Below are 19,842 nucleotides of genomic sequence, written 5' to 3'. Positions count from 1 at the left end.
GATGGTGTGTCAGGGGAGGAACATTACAGCATGTATTGCCAAGAAGAAGGGACACAGCAGCCTTTTGATTTTGAAGTGGCAAAATTCTGGAGCTTGCTCTGTATCAACAGTTTCTATTTTGGGGATCTTGTGTCAGTTCTAATCGATAAGAAATATCTAACCCTAATTAGAGTTGTTCATTTGTTTGCACAGTGTCTTTCTAGAGCTTTCTGGGTAAGAATATTTTGGATCAGGCAAGCTGGCACTTCCTCTCAAGACATAAACACTGTGTGTTTTTGTGAGAATTGAGATTAGGCAGTGGAACCTTCAGGATCTTTGGCTTCAGGATCTTTGTTCCCAGACAAACCTAGCTTAAAAATTGTCAAAATTACTTCTGTATTGCAGCTATGGTCTTCAGAAACTGTGCTGCAAGTGCATCTGCCAGCAGTGCACTTGCTTAAGGTGGCACTGCCTGGCCATTTCTTGGCTTGTCACTGGCAGCCCTGCCACTGGGCTGTGGGGTACATGACCCAGCCATGGGAAATTGGTAACTCTTGAGTATAAAAATGGTCCTGCTGGGGTACATCCGAGTTATGTGAGCAGGAAGTGGTGAAGGAGCAAAGCCCATCTTGCCACTTCCCCTGCCACATTGCTCTGGTGCCAAGAAGCAGGCTTTGGTTTGCAGGCTGTCTGATATATTTCGGGCTCTTGGGTTACCAATGCTGAGATAGGCTAACTCTCTGCCGGCTTCAAAGCAGGGAATGCAGCCTTTCTGCAAACAGTGTTTTCCTGCCTGAAAGTTGTGGTCACCCATGTTAAGCCATTACAAAGAAAAGACTCTTTCAACCTTCCATATTGTGGCCAATGTCCAAAAAAAAAAAGTATATTTATTGCAGCCCTGTTTGTTTTGTCAGCAATTTGACTCGCTCTTGAGGCAAAGAATAAGTCACTGCAGGGGACAAATGCCTTTTTCTGTTGCAGGACAGTCACTTGCTTTATTGGAAGCTGTGACAGAGTCGGTCTATACATGTGCTTCCCATGAGATTGCTCTAGGGAAAGAGATCTGTTGGAATAAGCATGCACTCTTGGTTATTTGTCCTTCTGACTTCAGCTAATTACAGCTCAGCCATGCCCTCTCTCCTACCTGCCCATGTCTTTCCATGTCCTGTAACTGATGGCTGCCCGTAGGTGCTGTGTGCTTCTCCACACACCAGTCCCAGCACTGCCTGTCAGCTTTCCAGAGGCTGCACTCCACAATCCCAGAAGCTCATGGGTGCTGACAAGTATCTGACATTGCCTCTTCCAGCTTTGCTCTGCCCCCAAGACACAGTATGGAAGCCATTGCCAAGTTTGATTTCACTGCTTCTGGAGAAGATGAGTTGAGCTTCCAGGCTGGGGATATGTTGAAGGTAAGTACAGTCCCCAGCTTGACAAAACAGCTTTTCTGAGACTGCTTCCAGATCTTTCTTGTGCTTCCATTTGCCTTGACAAAACAGATGAAGACAAATCTATAAACTAGGATACAAATGCAGGATACTCCTCTCCCATAGGGTTTGCAGTAGGACAACGATTCCCAGGTTACTTGAGTCTGCGTCCACTTTTCTTGATTTTATGTCCTGTGGATTTAGTTGCCCTGCAGTCCTGTGGTAGTCAGCAGGGAAGGGTATGCACCTTTGCTGGGGCACAGATTTTGGTGGGTCAAAAAATCTTTGGTGACAGATTCTGAGAGTCCTGTCTGTTTTCATTGACCAGGTAAACCATCCACAGTGACTGCATTATGCTGACTTATGTCTAAACACAGGCAGGATCAGTTCTGTCCAGCAGGTTTGCTGTCTTCCTTATTTCCAGCCCTTGAACTGTTTAGAATGCATTCTAGTATTTACATCTAACTTTTCACTGTTAGTAATTATTGTTAGATGCTGCAGGGATCTTAGGCAATTGCAAATAGAAGTGGAAAATTCCACGAGACAGACTGTTACACACATAGTGGAATAGTTAAAGAGGTCCTGGTCTGATAATGTTATATACACCCTTGGAGGAATTTAACAATGGGGCAATGGCAGAAGTAGAGTTGATCATCTACAATACAGATCTTCTGGAAGTCTCTTTAAAGTTGATTTGTTATGACAGAACAGTTCTTGTTAACGTTACCAAAGTCCCACAGATGAAGTCACTTGAAGTTTCACCCTAATTATTTCTCCACTTCTCAGCCCCAGATGTTCTGCTTCCTTTGGAAATACCTGAGTATTACTCCTCCCTGTGGCCTTAGCTCCTTTACTGTCCCAGGGGATGATGTACAGCCATAGGAGGTACAGCCCTGTTTGGCAAGGAGCCTTTGCTACCCCCCTGTGCAGTCACAGATATTCCAGCTAATAATCAGATATTGAGTCTCAGGTTTGCCTTCTCCATCACCACCATTTTTTATTTTATCGGCCTTTTAATTCCTGGCGCTTAGACAAAGTTGATAGCATCCAAAGCTCATTAGTGCCAGATCTTTCCAAAGAGCTGTGAGAAGGTTCTGGAGAAATCACTGCCTCTCTTCAGCACAGATAAACACTCTTAATTCTTCCCCCGTCAGTCCCTACTATCACATGACCTTTACTGGTGCCTTTTTTTCTCGGGAGACTTCCATCAAGTCCCTGGCTGGGGTGATGGTGTTGGCCAGGTCACTCTTCCTTCTGTTCCTCAGTTTCCCATCCTGTAAAATCATTATAAGCTAGAGCTTCCTTTCAAAGTGTGCTGGAATCTTCCGATAAAAAGTGTCAACACCACACACCAGTTTTATTATTATTGGTTGTCATAGAGAATTCACTACCAGAAAAATCAAACTGCCTCTTGCTTTAATGTCCTTGAAGTAAACAAAACAACACCTCAACCACCCAAGCCGTAGTAGCAGTAAATCAGCCTGAGTAACAACTCTCTTCTGGCATAGGCACACACACATTCCTACCCCATCATGAGCCCCCTCGTGCTGCCTGCCACAACCTGCTGATTTATGAAGGAGATAAGCTGAAGTATTGATGTAGAGATTACAAAACAGGAAACATGAGGCCCTCAACCAGTAGCGACTGGAGGAAATCCACCCTCTTACCCCCCCCACATCCTTCCCTGAGAGGATGACACACTGAGAGAAACCTGCCAGCTCTGCACTGGCAAACAGCTGGTGGGTCGTTCTGGAAACCTCACTTCCAACAGAGCAGGGCCCAGGCATGAGCAGGAAGTAGCCATCATCCCCTGTGTTTGGCCACAGCAGTGAAAAAAGGTCCTTAACCCAGCATCCAGGCACAAGGACAGCAGTGACTATGCAAGTAGGGAATTCCAGAGCTTTCTATTCCTTAACTTTTCTGAATCCTGCCTACGTGGCAGGGAAGGCAATGAAGAATCGGCTCCAGAGACAGTAACATCCTGTTGCCAATACAAAGCAGTTAAAATGTGCCTTAGGCTCCCAAAACCATGAGACTGGCTCACTAAGTAAGTATTATTACTGTTAACAATAGATTTGAAATTAAGTCATTTCCACTGGCTTTTTCCTTTTCAAACTGTCATGGCTGATGCTTTTAGGCTCCTCTCCAAAACCAGAAAGAGCAGGAACATGGTCTTTTTCATACAGCAGAATCCTGTCCCAGGAGCTGGAATGTCAAACAAAACAGCAAAGACCACAACATTTGCAGTAAAATCCCAATGTGGATGTATTCCTGTCCTCTCTCCTCCAGCTTAGGGCTGTATCTTGGGCCATCAGCCAGAGTGTCATGAATTTGGGCCCTTCCTGGTCAGCAGTGGTGTTTCTAAGGACCATTACAGTTAACATTAATGTGAGCACACTTGAAGCTGCTCCAGTGTGTGATGTGGACTTACTTCCAGCTATCCTACAATCTCCTCAGTCTAATAGTGTCTTGAAAACACTTTTTGCCTCCTTATACCTACCTTGGCAAAGCTCAGGGCAGCTGACAACTTAACCCACTAAAGAATCTCTTGTGAAATGACAGGTGAGAGCACATGGTAACATCTGTGCATCCATAATACACACAGACACAGCTGCATATCCCTCCATACCCATATGTCAGAGGAGTTTTCACAGATATTTTCTTCTTCCCTTGTGAATCTGAGATGCTCCAGTACCAACTACAAAAGGCAGCACAGAGAATAAATTAAACCCCTACTAAGTCTTTCAAAGCTGAATTTCTCCATTTCACAGGCATCAGAGATATGCAGACAGGCAGTCAGACAAAGGAGTGAAGTTAACAAGTCATGTCTCTAATTCTACTTGGGATTTTTTGTTGCTTGCTTGCTCTGAAGTGGTCATCAGCCACTAACCTTGTTGCACCACGGGTGGGGAGCAGAGAACATGTACCATTTTATTTTATTCTTACAAGACATTCTAGGTTTCTTCCTGAATCTTGGTTACTTTTGCCTTTCTCAGGAGATGTATTTATTCCATCCATTTTTCCATTGCAGATTTTGAGCTCCCAGGAAGAGTGGTACAAGGCTGAGCTCAGAAGTCACGAGGGCTACGTTCCTAAGAACTTCATTGATTTCCACGTTCCCCCGTAAGTGTGACAGAAATGGTGTCACCACCACGGCACATTTCCACCGAGTGCTGGCAGGACCACGTCAGCATGCACGCACAGAGGGCAGGACGGGGGGGTGCTGGGCACATAACATCCTGCACTTTGGGGCTGGCAGGGATTGCCATAATGCTGCACACGGTTCTGCCAGCACAGCGTATTTCTACCCCAAAGCATCCTCTGCTCTTTCGGAGCTAAATGGATCTCGATGATCGCTATCAGTCCCAAGTGACTCTTTTGTTACTGCCGCACGGAGGGATGCTGGGATTGGCAGGAATTGCATTTTGATGTCCTCAGAGACGGGGAGAATAGTCATGATGTGAAGTCTTGGGAGCAGAGACAGAGGCTAAGCACAAAAGGAAGAGCAAGAGATCTTTCTGAAAACGAATCATAAAAAATTTTCTTCCCCTTCGACTCTTACGGACAGTGGCTCCCCTTTCCCACCCTGCCGCCGCATTCCCTCCCCCGCGAAGCGCTTGTGAGTTCCCGTCGGTGCACTAGAGGTCAGTGCAATGCTGTGACAGCTGGTGCTACTCTGGATCGGCAGAGCTGATGGACCGGACATGCCGCCCTGCTCTCCCTCTCACACACACACACACACACACACACACACACACACACACACACACGAACAGATCCCCCAGGGGACGGGCGCACCTGCATTTCTCTCTTCCCGCTGAGGAGATGGAGCTGCACTTTGAGAAAGGACTGATGCGTGTTGGAATGCATGCTAAATGTGCTCTCCAGCCCTATGCCGTAAATATGACAGTGCATGGGATTTTTACAGCCTTTCAGCTTGCAGAAATGCTCCCAGAAGCACCTCTCACTGTCCTCTTTTTTCAGAAGTGCTGCAGCATTTCAGGGGTGAACAAGCAGAGCACGCACCCAGCCCAGTTCTCGCCGCTGTAACACACTGGTGCCCTGAGCAGTCAGACTGGGAGCACACAGGGATTTTGAGGTTACAAATAAGTGCCTCTGTCCCCTTTGGAGGTGGCACTTAGTGGCCTCTTTGGATATAAGCCAACCCCCTTGGCTGAGCTGAAGGACATTATTCGTTTGCTGTGCAAATACGGGCTTGTACTTTTGGGCCTCAGGGGGATGAGATCTTCCAGTCGGTTGTTCTTGTTCACTCTTTCACAGGGCTGTGCCATCACTCAGGAGCACTGGCAGCTTCTTTTTTCACACACATTTTTCTCGTGTTGCTTTCTCTGTGCAAGAGCTGCGAAGAAATATTTCTACTTTGACACTTTTCTAAGTGCCAGGTCTGCAGTTCGAAGCGGTTCAGCCCAGATGACAGAACTAGACATAGGGAAGAAAGTCGCCTCCTATTTTTGATGGATTGTTTTTGCCCATCTTTTTCTTGTTAAGTAATCATTGAGATTGGTTATCAAGCCTCATCTGATTATTCTTTGCTAATGGTACATAGGTAAAGTGTGATGATAATAAGGAACTCCAAAGCAGAAATGAGAGACGTTAGGAACTTAACAGTCCTTAATTTTAATGCAATACAGGCAATTAGGTGAAGTCAAAGACTGCAGATTTTAGATCTTAGCTATGGAGTGGACATAGGCAGATGTATATGATTTTGCGTTTCTCTACTGAAAAATTCCTACTGACATCATATTCTTTTAATATTTATGGTGACTTTCTCATTATTAGTCCAGTGCCTTATGCTGCTGTTTTTATGCCTGGCTAGATTTGTGTAAGTGTGCTTATGTATTCTGTGCTTCTGTGATTTTGTGATATTGCAACTCTTGCAGGAACCAATTTATTAGTAGTAAAACTTTCATGGCTTGCTTCTACTAAAAATTTATGTGCGTTCCATGCAATATATCCATCACAGCCCAGTAATTTTCAATCAGTTTGCCAAAAAGCAATTTGATGTATATGTCTGAGAATTACGTGTGTATATATGTATACATACACATTTGTCATTTAAAATTTCTTTGACTAACACCTTATTGTACTGTGTAATTACAGTTTCAGCTGAGTGTTGCTTCTTAGCAGACCAAAGCTTACATTGTTCTCTTTGCATGTACATGCTTTTACTACTCAAAGAAAATGGTCTGCATCCATCAAACCCCTGTACCTCAGCATGTACGTGGCCACTGGGAGCAGCCATGTGGCTCCTCTGATCCTTTTATTTTCTTCCCTCCACCCTGCTTATTCACGTTCTCTCTACTCTCAACTTTTTATTCCTCACCTTAATTCACATCCTTATTCACATCTCCATGATTTTTCCCACCTGGCAGCTGGTTTGATGAGAAGATATCCCGCCATGAAGCAGAGAACCTTCTCATGAGCAAAGGAGTCGGCTGCTTCATCGTCCGAGCCAGTCAGAACTCTCACGGTGACTTCTCCATCTCTGTCAGGTATCTGCTTCTGACAGCATATTCCTGCTTCTTTTCCTGTTTAATGGTGTCCCTAGCCTCCTCTCATAAGAATTCCTAATGTGATGTAGGCTCTTGAGAAGTTTGCAGGCTGCCAGTCACTGGTAGTGCTGCTGTGTTGTGAATGAGAACAAATTAGGCATCTGATTCCCAAATGTTTCTGCCTCTTTTCGAGTGACACAGTGATTGCCCCATTCCAAAGCTGCATCCCCTGGTGACCTCCTTCTCTGAAAGAGCCACAGCAAAGCAGAATGGTACAGGGAAAGTCTCCCACTGTGCTTAACATGTGTCTTCCATTTGTTTTAATTCCCTGACAACTCTGGTTACCAAATCCAAGAATTCAACTTCTGCCTGTGAAGAGATTACTATTACATTGTTAACTTATTTCCCACAGGTCACTAAACAGCCATTGGACAAGGACTGGTTTTTCATTGCTTGCAGCCCAGCTGCTTTTCAGCAGCTTGCTGTAGCCCAGCACTTCTCAGTGCATTTGCTTCTAAACAGAGCCTTTCAATGATGTTTGGTTTCCCAATTTTCAGTCAAATAGTTGATAACCAGTTTTAAATTAGAGTCATGATTAACAAGTCAGGATTAGTCTTTTTCAAGTGGTATGTACTTGCTGATTCAGGTAGCTCAAAAAGTATCCAGGAGGAATGCAGGAAAACATTCTGGTTACATTTGCACCAATTAACACCAGCAAATCAAGTACTGTCAGGCTCTTTCTCTGGCCCTGAAGTCAAGCAGTGAGGCAGAGGTCAGATCTGTATGGCTACACCCTCTTCACCCCACCAAACAGAAGAGTTGTATTCAAGCAGCTCTCTGTGAACAGTTCCTGGCCTGTTCTTCCTAACCATGGCCCAGCACTATCTAAGGGGGAGCTTTTCCATTTAAACCACAACCATGCTAACACTTCAACAGCTTGGGGCTGTAACAGTCAAGGATAGCATTCAGTCCCTGCCTGTCCCCATTTAGTTTATTTGTGCAGATGTAGCCTCTGAGAAGAGTGTTTTGAGTTCCTGGAGTTGCACAGAGCAAAGAGGTGGGTGCCAAAGCCAGATCACATCTGGTGCAAAGAGGAATTGTACACATCAGACAAGAGCTGAGAGGAGGGGAGGTGCAGGAGGAATAAGGGACAGAAGTTTGAGATTGTTAATTTGGCTTGCAACAGCAACAGAAAATTCCTTTTTTTTTTCTTTTTGGATAGGAAGAATGACATGTAGTAATGATGTTACACTAGATTTTATACCATCTTAAAGTTTAGTGTGCGGCTTCACATGGCTGCGTCTGCATATAGTGGTGATCCCCATGGTGTGTCAAGGTGTAATACAGGTCTTACAGTCAATGCAGACTGGGTGTTAACAGGACCTGCAGAGGCTGTTGGGTAGACTACAACTGCACTTTTTCACCCTGGAAGCTCCTGTGACCTTTATTTCAAAAGAGAGGGTTTAAAACCCTGTGCTTTGTTCTGATAGTGCTTTGTGACTGGGCAGCCCTGGGGCACTGTGTGTTTGCAAACCGATGAGTCTTCTGAAACAGAGCCACATCTGGGCCCAGTATGCACAAGGACTGCCACTGCATGACTTTCCAGAAGTCTTGATTTGGCCAAGCAAGAAGTTTTGGTACCCTTCTGGAAAGGACTTTTTGGAAAAGGGTAAAAGTGTAATCTGTTGATGATCTCTTTTCCATTGGGATCTAGGCATGAAGATGATGTGCAACACTTCAAAGTGATGAGGGATTCGAAGGGTAGCTATTACTTGTGGACAGAGAAATTCCACTCGCTAAACAAGCTGGTGGACTACTACAAGACAACTTCCATCTCCAGGCAGAAGCAGATCTTCCTAAGGGACAACAGCCAAGAAGAAAAGGTAAACACAGACTGTCCTTAGGAGTTTCTCAGTCAAAACCTTTCAGTGGAAGGAGTTCACCCCATGAGACTGTCTCAGGATGAGGAGGAGGACAGTCTGTCCCGGGAGATCCAGCCACATAACTACACTGGTGGGGCCTGAGACACAGATTCTTAGTGGGTTCAGTGGTATGTAGAGTTGTGTAATTGAGCAGAATTTTTTGATTCTTCAAATCTGAATAGAGGTGCTTTGCTAAAGCTGTGCTAAGAGCTCAGAGCTGAACTTCCGAAATGCCAAGGGAAGCATGATTTACCTCACTGAAATGCCTAGATTTCCTAAGGGCAGGTCCAGAGCTGACTGGTGAGTTGTGACTGAGAAGAATTTGAGTCTGGTTTCTTAGGGTGCTTGCATGCACCCAGAGTGCAACTACACCTACAAGTTTGTCTGCTCAGAAGAATTGTCCATCTTCTTTACTGAGCAAACACAGTAAAAGGAATGTGGAGGAGCAGAGGGCAGAACCTGGAGCAGTTAGCCTGGCTGTTAGGAGCTGGAAAGTGCTACCGAGAAGAAGTAGGAGATGTGGGAACAAGGTGTGCCTTCAGGGAAGGTATAGTCAATGTTTGAGAAGGCAGACAAATCCCAGTCCAATGAATGCCTGGTTTGGTGCCAGGGGAACCAGCAAATGACATAGCAGAGGCTGCTACACCTCGCACTCCCTGTACTGGGAGTGAACGTGCCTGGTCACTGCAGCAACCAACGTCCTGCTTCACTGGGAAACGGACTCTGGTATTAAATTACCAGGATGTGCAAGTAGAGGCAAGGCAGAAAGTATGTGACCTGCTGACTACAGCAGTAAAGTTTTATAGGCTGCATGTGGGTCATTCTTGCTGGCTCAAAATGAGAGATGATACATTTTCAGTCTGAAGAATGGGCCTGGGTTGTTGTCTCTTTCTAGACCACTTATACAGAGGTTTAAAAATACTAGTAAGGTATTAAAATAGAGGCTCTGGGATCTGTAAGAGAGAGATCACAGCAATGAATCTCTGTGTCTGGGGAAGGAAAGAAACACTGTATGCATGTATATCAGTATAACAACCTGTTTGGGCTGACTGTGAGCAGGAAGGGAAAGAGATGCATTTGCTCCAAGATGCAGACAGGCAAATGAAAGACCAGAACTCAAGTTTGCTTTGGCAAACTCTCTGTACATTTATTATGGTGATGGGCACAGCAGAGTAGGTTTAGCAGTCATCACAGTGGAGTTTCTGTTCACAATTCAAATTTTTAGATGCTATAGCCTTATGATAAAATGATTGTAATATATAGATTTTAGTGCAGAGACAAATGAATTCAAAGGGCAGTATTTCAATAAAGAGCTTGGCTCCTGTGCTGATCCTCACATCAGTAGCCCTGTTTTCAGCCCAGCACCTCCCAGTACTACCCTGCCTTCAGATGGAGAGTGGCTACAAAGATCTAAAATACAGGATTCCTGATTTGTTCTTCTGTTCAGAGGCGGGGTCTTTTATTTGGAAAAGCCTTCAGAGTAGTGGGTAGTGGTAATGCTCAGTGTGCAATGATTGCACAGCTTTAGTCAAGGATGTGGTAGGAAGTGACCTCACTTTTGTGATTTTTCTTCCATCAGGAGAGACGTGGTGGGAGCCTGGAACGGATAGGTCGGGAAGGATTCCACATGGGAGGAGCAGCTGGAGAAGATCATTCTTCTATGTCCAAGAGATATTCAGAGCATCCTGTTCCCATACTGCAGCAGCAACAGGTACTGCCAGGAGCAAGGGGCTGGGTCATCAAGCCCAGGCATATGAAACATTGGCTTTTATTGCTTGGTAGCGAGTGAGCAGTCATTTTGTCAAAAATCTGCATCCCTCAGCTGTGCACACAAAAGAGAACTTGTTTCCTAGATGTTTCCTACTTCTCTCCATCTGCCTGGGCCAGTTTGTGTTGATATGACTTAGATATGTGATCATACGGCTACTTTTCTTGGAATTTGATTTTGTCTCATTCTCCTTTGGCTATTTTGGCCACTAGATTTATAAGCCTGCTTGCTGTCCTTTACACTATGGAGCAGCCCAAGAAAAAGTAAAGTGATGAGACTTCAGATACAGTCAGCTGCACCAGCACAGCTGATGTTCCCCCAGCACATGGAACAGAGGAAGAGCAAGGAGTGGACAGGACTGGGTCATAATAATTCCAGATTGGCTGAAGTCCCCTTGGCAAGCATGGTTTTTATGTCTGAGTTAGAACAACCTTAGTTTTTCTCCAAAAGTCTCAGAGACCAAGAAAGCCCCTCTCTGACCATTTGTCCCAGCAGCTGTGAAACACAGCTGAGAGTCAACTTTCAGCTCCTGAAAAGTAAAATCCAAAATAGTACAGTCTAAGCTGACCTCTTCCATGAGGGTCATTACTTGCAGAACTGGATCACAAGGACTTTATTGGAAGCAGATATCTAAAATTATTGATGTGCAGGCCTGGTCCTGACTCCTTGCCCACTAACAACTCTTAAATCCCCTCATTTGTACATCTCAGAATGTATGTGTGTCATGGTTTAATCTCAGCTGGTAACTAAGTACCATGCAGCCACTCACTCACTCGCTCCTCCTCCTGCGGGTGGGAGTAGGGAAAGAATCAAGAAAAAGATAAAACTCATGGGCTGAGATAAGAACAAATTAATAATTGAAATAGAGTAAATAATAGCAGTAGTAGTAATAATAATAATAGTTTTTATTACCATTTTCTGTTTATTTAAAAGGAAATAATGAGAGAGAGGAATAAAACTCAAGAAAAAGAAGTGATGCATAATACAATTGCTCATCACCCACTGGCTGATGCCAGTCCCTGACCAGTTATTAGCCTCTTCTGGCCAACTCCCCCAGTTTATGTACTGGGTACAATGTTCTAGAGTATGGACTATCCCTTTGGCCAGACACTGAGAAGTCCTTGATTTAGAGCGAGCCACTGCTTAGCAACAACTGAAACATTAGCGTATTATCAGCAGTATTCACATACTGAATCCAAAAGACAGCATTATGCCAGCTACTACAAAGAAAATTAACTCTATTCCAGCCAAAACCACAGTAACATGACTTTTCTGCTGCTATTTTCTTTCAAGGAAAGATATGGTGGGAGTCTGGACAGGAATGACATGATGCACAGACTAAGGGATCATGGCCAAGGAAGTGCAGGAGCGATGCAGCGGAGACACACAGACCCTCTGCACCAGCAGACACCGGTAGGTGATGCACCTGGGACCTCCTCTGCCCCAGTCACTGGGTCCCTTAGCAATGGCCAAGCAGTCTGGACCATGTCACCTACATGGAGGCTGCATGAGAAGTAGTGTATTTTGCCTACCAGGCCATGTCTTCCAAGACATTTCTGAGTCTCATGACTCTATCCCAGCCGCTTGAATCTGCTCCTGGGACACTCTGAGGGTAGGACTACATGGTTATGTGAGCATGGCTCTGGTGACTGCTCTCAAGGTCAGTCTTATGCAGCCTCAGTGGAAGAGGGAACTTAACATGAGCTCAGCGAAATAGGGACAGTCCCCACCTGGGACACTGGAATGAGCACAAGGTCACCCATGGATTTTGATCAAGCACGAGAGCAGTCCAGCAGAAGACATTTCTGACAGCCTAATGATCTCTTCTGGTAGAACTTCATGTCCATTAATGCACAGGGCTTTCAGTTATCTTTGTCACCACAGCCAGGCAGTGACTGATGTCAGCAGCTAAATGTGCAGTACATTTTTTAAGTTCTATGGAGAGCAGCCTCATGATACTGTACCATGCTACAGTGCTCCTCCTCTCTTGCAATGCACTTGTAGTCACACTGTCTCTTCCATTAATTTTTGCTGCAGTCCTGAGAAGGCCTGAGATCACCCAGCTCTATTTGTCTGTGCCTGGCACATCTCTCAGACCTCCTTTGCCATCAAGAGGAGCTCACCTACCTGACACCCTTGGCTGTCAGAGCCTCTTAGCACAGTGGATGTGGGTGTGATGCAGATGTGTCTCTGCAGACACCCCAGACCACTTTCCAAAGGGATCCAAACCTGGCACTTGACCTTCAGTCACTCCCTGCTCTGCCAAGTCCCACTGTGTGAATGCCCACACAGAATGTGGTGTCTGTCTCTGCCTCAGCCTGTGACTCCACTGCCAGCTGCAAAGTACGCCCCATCAGCTCAGTGTGACCTAAGGATGCTCCTCTTCCTTGAAAAAATGTCCAGCTTAGCCCATAACAACAGAACCTAGATCCAAGGAGAGAAGGGAAGGGCAGCAGACCTTTCTCAAGAATGAGTGAAAAAGATCAGATTGGGTTAGATGATTTGGAACATGTTAAAAAATAGGGGCGTGCCTCTTCTCTTGGCAAAAGCCCCGAATCCTTATTTTAATCCAGCCTAAAATACAGTTGTTTTTATCTCTCAGAGGCTGTGGCAATGAATAACAACATGCTTTTGCCTGCCACGTCCCATCAGTGATGTAGAAGCCACAAATCCAATTATAGGAAGTTCTATATGCCCAACCAAATAACTAGGGGCAAGGTCTAAGCAGGGCCCTGAATGGAAGATTTATCAAAATTTGTCTGCCTTCAAACAGATCTCTCCCTCTGTCCCTGCCAGATATACCTCCTAAATTATCCATGCCCTGTGGTGTGGATGCCAACAATTTCCCAGAAAGAAGCCCAAGCTATGTCCTTGAAAGTATGATTTCTGGCCAAAGTGTGAGATTGACTGCAAAGTCCCTTAGAAAAAAATCTAACCATAGTGCACATTACAGTGCTCACTCCAAAAGAACTGGTATACCCAAACAGACACTAAATATTTTGGATCTCGGGGACCTGACCTTGGGGAGAGTCTGAAGAAGGTTTAAGACCCTTCCTTATGCCCCAAAAGTGCCTGAAAGAACAAGTATCCTTCTTTATCCTGCTTTACAGTGTTCTCTACTCTTGCCTGTGTGCTGGCTCTCTCAGTCCTCAACTGGCTGAGGACACATTTTCATATCTGTCCCAGCACCAGGCCAGCTCCCTGGAGCCATTCCCTAGCAGTTACAGCCCAGCAGGTCTCAGGCAGGAGTGCTTCTGTGCTCCCATAACTGCCTTCAGATGGGGCTGTCCTGGCTGCCGTACAGGGCAGCAGAGCCATGAGAACACAATTTCCTTAGGACCTGCTCTCAGTCTGACTTTTCACCTTATGGTGCAAATCCCCACAAATGCACTGAGGCCGCTGAGAAGCCAAACGCCGTCCCTCGCGTGTCCCAGCTAATTGGTCCCTCCTTCCTGCCATCTTGGCCACTTCCTGCTTTAATTGCAAGTTGGTCTAAAGCTCAGCACTGCTTGTCCTTGCTTAGTGAATGTATTTACTGGGTCTGAAGAGGGGTGACCAAGATGACCTTTCACAGCGCTGGCTCCTTGCTCCCTGGCTGTCTGTTCTCTCCTCTCCAGCGAACGCTGTGGGTCCGTGCCTTGTACGACTTCGATGCCCTGGAGCACGACGAGCTGGGCTTCCGCACCGGGGACATCCTGGAGGTCCTGGACAGCTCCAACCCCTCCTGGTGGAAGGGACGCCTGCGTGGGGAACTGGGGCTCTTCCCTGCCAACTATGTCACACCAGTGCTGCTGTGAGGGCACAGTACAGCCCAGAGGGCTCTGCTGGAGCTGCTCTTCTGACGTGACAGGGACAGGAGTGCATCTTCCCTTGCCACTAGGACGTACATTGTTTTTTGTTTTGTCTTAATTTATTGGCAATCGATCTTTTGAAATGTTGGTATGAAAGAGAACCCTTTGAGGAAGAAATTTTTTACCCCTTTTTTTCGCAGTCATGAAGGGGAGGGAGCAAAACTGTTGGACTGTTCATTGAGACTTTACTGGGTGCTCCCGCCCTGTCACCTCTTTGGCTAACTATTGATAAGCTCCTGCAGTTAGGTTTGTTCTGTGGAAATGCCCTCAGGAAAGTCAGGCTTCAGGTTAATTTCAGGTTGAGTATTCAGGTAGCCCTCTCCCTTCATTTTGGATCTGGTAGCAGTTGTAGTCTCTTCAGGCTCCATTTCACCTTTCTGTCAGAGGCAGGAGGGACACCCAAGTGAATTAAATGATCCTTGGCAACCACATTAATCCTTCAGTTAGGGCTTTAGGTTGAGGTTCAGACAATCTAGACTTACCTTAATAGTTTCCGGCTTTCTTCTAGTTTAACTGTTTTCTTACTAGTTTCTGGTTACCCATCTCACACTGTGTGTATGGGCTGTATGGATAGCAAATAAAGGGGAGGAACCCTGTAAGCTTCTGTACAAACATGCAAGTGGTGAAGGTATGGGAGGGCAAGAAGCTTTCTTTGCTTCTTCTCATAGGCCTGCTCTTCTCCCTGTACCCCCTAACAACTTACCCATTGTCAAGCTGCTCTCCTAGGTACCTACACTTCAGCTAGATAGCCTGATTAGAGCAGGTCAGGCCCTTCAGGTAAATTAGTACCCACTGGATTGGATAACAATTAATATCCCTCACTGGTTCCTTTTGTAGAACTGAACTGGGGAGGGATTGGAGAGTTTTCTCTGGTTTGGTGGCAGAAGTTCTTTCCCTGAGAACTTGCTGTGCTGAGGATCACCATGTACACAACTCTGGCTTACTAGGGAAATGTCTCATCCAACAGGTTAAGCTGTTATTTTACAGTATGCAGAGAATAAAGCTGTAGCCATCTAATAGTCTATTCTCTATCCTAGTTTCTTTTGGATAAAATAAGGTAAATTAATAGGTTTTCAAATAACTGCTGAGTGAATGCCCAGATGTGATACAAATCTATTGCAAATGCACATTACCTGTCCCCTTCACAAACCCTGTGATGGGGACTCCACTGCATAACCACTGCTCAGGCACGTTCATATGAAACAAGCTGCCTGAATTTTTCACCACATGTGGGACCTCAGCAGTCAGCGAGGAGAAGTGATGATTAATCATTATTGAAAAAGAAAGAACAGGCAAGTGAAAACCTCTAAACAAAAATCAGACTCAGCAACAACAACAAAAAAAAGTTCTTATCTTTTGTTAGCCCCAGTGGAAGAAAAAGAACACAGGAAATAGGTTCTTGGGGAAGGCAAATTCAATGTAGCTGGCCTGAATAAATCTGCCAGCTAGACAGAGTATTAGCACAAAGAACCCATTTTGAGAGAACTCCACCAAAAGCAGATTGTTAATGGGTGAAGTAAAATGAGAATATTTAACAAGGCATATAAGCTCTATAGAGAATAGAAAACTTTGAAAGACTCAGTAAGAACTTGCTGGCTACCACAGTGGTCCAGGGAATATGACTGCCTGGGCTGGATGTGGCCCTGTTCTCTTGCAGGAGCTCTGTTCTGGCCCTTTAGTGTCTTCTTCTGAAGGGAAGTCCATGAGGCTTCTTTTGGAAGAAGATCCCTTACCATTTGTATGAGGGTGTAACCTCAGTCACTCCAGTTTGAAGAGTGGTTTGGTGTGATTTGCCCTTTTTTAACCTTTTTGTGTGTTGGTTGGTTTTTTGCTAAGGTAGTAATAAATTTGAAAATGACAGGGTTAATACTCAGTGAGGGAGAGGGAGAGCATTAAAGCCAAGAGGAGATGGAACCAAGAAACCAGATACTAACAAAGGCAAAGGAGGGATGAAAATGATGAATCTTTCATATTCAGCTCTGGCTGAAACAAAAGAAATGGTGTATTCACAATTATTCCCATCATGTCAAATCATCTTTCAATTAATCCCCTTTTTTCTGTATTAGTTACTCTTAAAATTAGAAGCAATGTCTCCTTTTCCTTTCCTCAGCACTCTAAAGACCCTCTTGGTAGTGAAGATGTAGTTGCACAAAATTAATTGAAGATAATGCACTTAGCAGTTTGATAGCTCTTCATGCATTTGAAACCCCTTTACAGAGATTAACTAATTAAGCAAGTCTAAGTAGTGCATTGTAAGTACCCCCGTGTTAACTCATGACTCATTTGAGGAAGAGGTAAATTTTCACATGATTTTTTGAATTGATGTTTAAGGAACTAATACCTAAGGTAATTAGTATTAAAGGACTGCACACTAATTATGGACAACATACCAGAACCACAGTAAAATCAGGATTTCTCATTATGAGCAGCACCTAATGACAGCAAAATTACCAGGAGGTGACAGCCCCACGGAATCTGTGATAACTCCACCAGTGCCTTGCTCTGCTGCCCCGTGGGCTCGGGGCTGCCTTGCCCAGTCTCTCTTGCCTCTGCTTTTGGCCTTGCAGTGCTCCCTGCAGGTGCTGCACATGGCAGGAGCTGGGAGGCACAGGGCTCAGCCTGCATTCTTGTACCCTCCCACAGCAAAAGTCATTTTTCTCCCAGCAAAAGAGCAATGCTAAGGATTGTGGCCATTCCCAAGTCAGTGGAGACTCCAGATACAAGGGGAGGTGTGGGCACAGTGGGGAATTTTGGGGGGGATACAAGGGGCTGTGGGATGGAGACTTTTTCTGCATCCCATGCTATTTTCTGCCCATTAAATTCTCTCTCTCATAGATCAGGGCACTTCATAAGGAAAGAGAGAGACACTCCTCTCCTCTAACCACATACCCTGCCAACCTTCCTGCTCTTTCTTCCAACAGGTTTTAATTGTAGCACAATCCTCATTAATACTGTGATTCATTTACACCTCAGAGCCTATTGCCCGTGCAAGAGGCACATATTAGCAACCTGGGACTGGAGCCTTAAGGTGACAGTGCTGCACTGACCTTACCTGACATTTGCCAGTGTTTTGGAAAGAACCAAACCTCTGTCTGGAGCATATCCCAGGAGAGTTCACTGTGAAACCAAAATGGGAAGGGATAAAGAGGAAAACCAGAAGAGTACTTTGTTTCTTATTTTTCTTAAGCAAGAAAGTTCATGAGAGAAGAGAATGTAAACTTAAGATAAAAGTAGGAAAAGTATGTGGGAAGGCAAACATAGCAAATAAAACAGAGGAAGCTGGACTTGTACATGGTAAAATAAGTTTGATGAGCACAGCTGAGCTGTGCTTTCTCCTGTCTGAATGAACTTTTTGCCTGTGTTCTGCTGCAAATCCATATTTTGCTTGGAAATGTCTCTGTGATTAATAAGGCTGAGCTAAAAAGAGTAAATGGAAATTTCTTTTGATGTGAAGGACGTGCAGGCAGTTTTCTGTGCCACAAAAGAGAGGTCTCTCTGCGCTGGTGTACAGGTTTGCTGTGGCAGCTGTGCTCGCTGGAGCGCTCTGCAGAAACCACGGGATCAGGGCTGGTTCCCATTGGACTGCACACAGGTAGGAGCACCGGGGAGATGATCCTCAGGGCTGCCACCAAGTCAGCACCTGCTCAGGCTGCTATGCCAGTCTCTTGTGCCAGGAAAACAAGTTCATGGGTGGTGGTTGTTTTTTAAATAGAGGTTTCAGTGGGCTGTGCAGGAAATTTGAAGCTTCTCACAGCCACCTGTTAATGATTATTTTCTGTTTAGCGGCACCTTTCATCCTTCCTCCCTGACAGGATCCCAGTGCTGCAGGCTCTAGAAAGGCTCTTTTTCCTTCAGCCCTCATGGAGAGTAACCAAAGATGTCAGAAGCAAAAGATCCAGCAGCCAGGACTACATGATTTGAACAGCCTCAAACAGCAGTGTGCCATCAGCTGGGACATTTTGCACTGCAGGAGCAGTGCCACAGCAGGTGTAATCCAGCAGTGAGGTGAAGGGTGACCTCTCCCCCAACTGGGAAGCAGCAGGTCTTTAGTAATGTCAGTGTCACATCATAGGGACAACAAGGACTGTGGCCATCTGCTCAGACTCTTGTTCTGCAGCTCTTTGCCCAGGAGCCTGGGTTACACCACACTAGGTGTGAGAAGTGTTCGGCAATCTGCCCATCCCTGCCCAGTGCTGCCCCAGAAGTCATCGTGCCCCTCCTTGCAGCTGCAGCCCACCACCTTGCTGCCCCTCCTGGGCCCATGGCCCACTTTGTGCCTCTGTGCTAAGAGAAAGTTCTCTGCAGACATCTCATTTCAAATATTGGTTCAAAGCAATTGGCTCAGGTGCTTTTAGATGAAACCCCATGGAGGTCAGTCAGAACCATTAGTGTTCCCTAGGTGATCCAGGCAGTTACATTTACTGGCTAAAACACAGGCATGAACTAAAGAGCTTCTGACACCCAGCCTGTCCTTGCTGCTGAAAACTTAGCATTTCAGTGGGGAACCATGAACTGAGTGCATGATAAAGTCTTTAACAGCCCTGAAGAAGAGGGCAGAGCATTGCCAATTTCTCCAATTTTTTAGAGGCAACTTTCATGTGACAGAACTCATGAGCCTTAATTCGCATCAAATGCAAAAGAAGTTTCTTACATAAGCAGAACTGCCAGTGGAAAACAACCAATGACTTATCTGTGAGCTCCAGGGTAGCAGGGAAGCCGGCAAGTGAATGAGGAAGGGTCACTGACCTTTGCGTGCGGAGAAAATTCAAAGCACATTGTCTGCTGCCATTGTGCAAGCGAGAGGTGCTTGGCCCACGTCCAGCCTGCCAACGTGAAAATGCAAAATTTCACAAATGGCAGGCGTGCAGGAATCCTTGTAGACGTGCAGAAATAAAATTAGCCCAGGCAACAAAGGGAGGAAGAAGAAACAAACAAATTAAAAGATCTGTAGGCCTCTTGCAGCTTCTCCCTGCTAGTCCAAGTAGGCTCATTTCCACCAGGATTTGTGAAAGATACAGCCATGGTGAGTTAGTTTGTCACAACCAAAAACAAGAGTAAAAATGGGGGGAAGAAAGCAGTTTGGGATGTGCATCTACCACTTAAAGCTATAAATGTGCACTTAAAGCTATAAAACGGTGACAGTGTCCTGATATAATGACTGAAGTTTGAGTCTCTGTTTAAGTGGTGCTTCTGAAACCTTTCAGTGATGTCTGTGGTTCTATATCCAGCTACAGAAAAGGAAAAGGAAAACCCAGGAAAAATATGATACCTTCTCTCCTGATCTAGAGGTTATTTGCAATGTATCTTCTATGACTGTGCTGTACTGAATGTGTCATGATTTCCTTGTGCTACTAACCAGTCCCTTTTCCTGGTCAGATTCCAAGA

The 19,842-nt window shown here is 45.3% G+C and overlaps 1 protein-coding gene across 1 annotated transcript; it reads left to right on the top strand.

Moving 5' to 3' along the window:
* Nucleotides 1-1,310: 1,310 nt before the first annotated feature.
* GRAP2 (GRB2 related adaptor protein 2) lies at nucleotides 1,311-14,403 on the top strand (the record flags this gene model as incomplete). Its single annotated transcript, XM_084206110.1, has 7 exons — nucleotides 1,311-1,388; nucleotides 4,435-4,526; nucleotides 6,797-6,916; nucleotides 8,631-8,799; nucleotides 10,418-10,549; nucleotides 11,900-12,019; nucleotides 14,224-14,403. 7 exons carry the CDS (start codon nucleotides 1,311-1,313, stop codon nucleotides 14,401-14,403), a joined length of 891 nt encoding a protein of 296 aa, XP_084062236.1.
* Between the last annotated feature and the right edge of the window lie 5,439 nt (nucleotides 14,404-19,842).

The sequence above is a fragment of the Fringilla coelebs genome, assembly GCF_963513975.1.
Source record: "Fringilla coelebs genome assembly, chromosome: 5".
NCBI lineage: Eukaryota > Metazoa > Chordata > Aves > Passeriformes > Fringillidae > Fringilla > Fringilla coelebs.
This window is presented reverse-complemented; position numbering and strand designations above follow the sequence as displayed.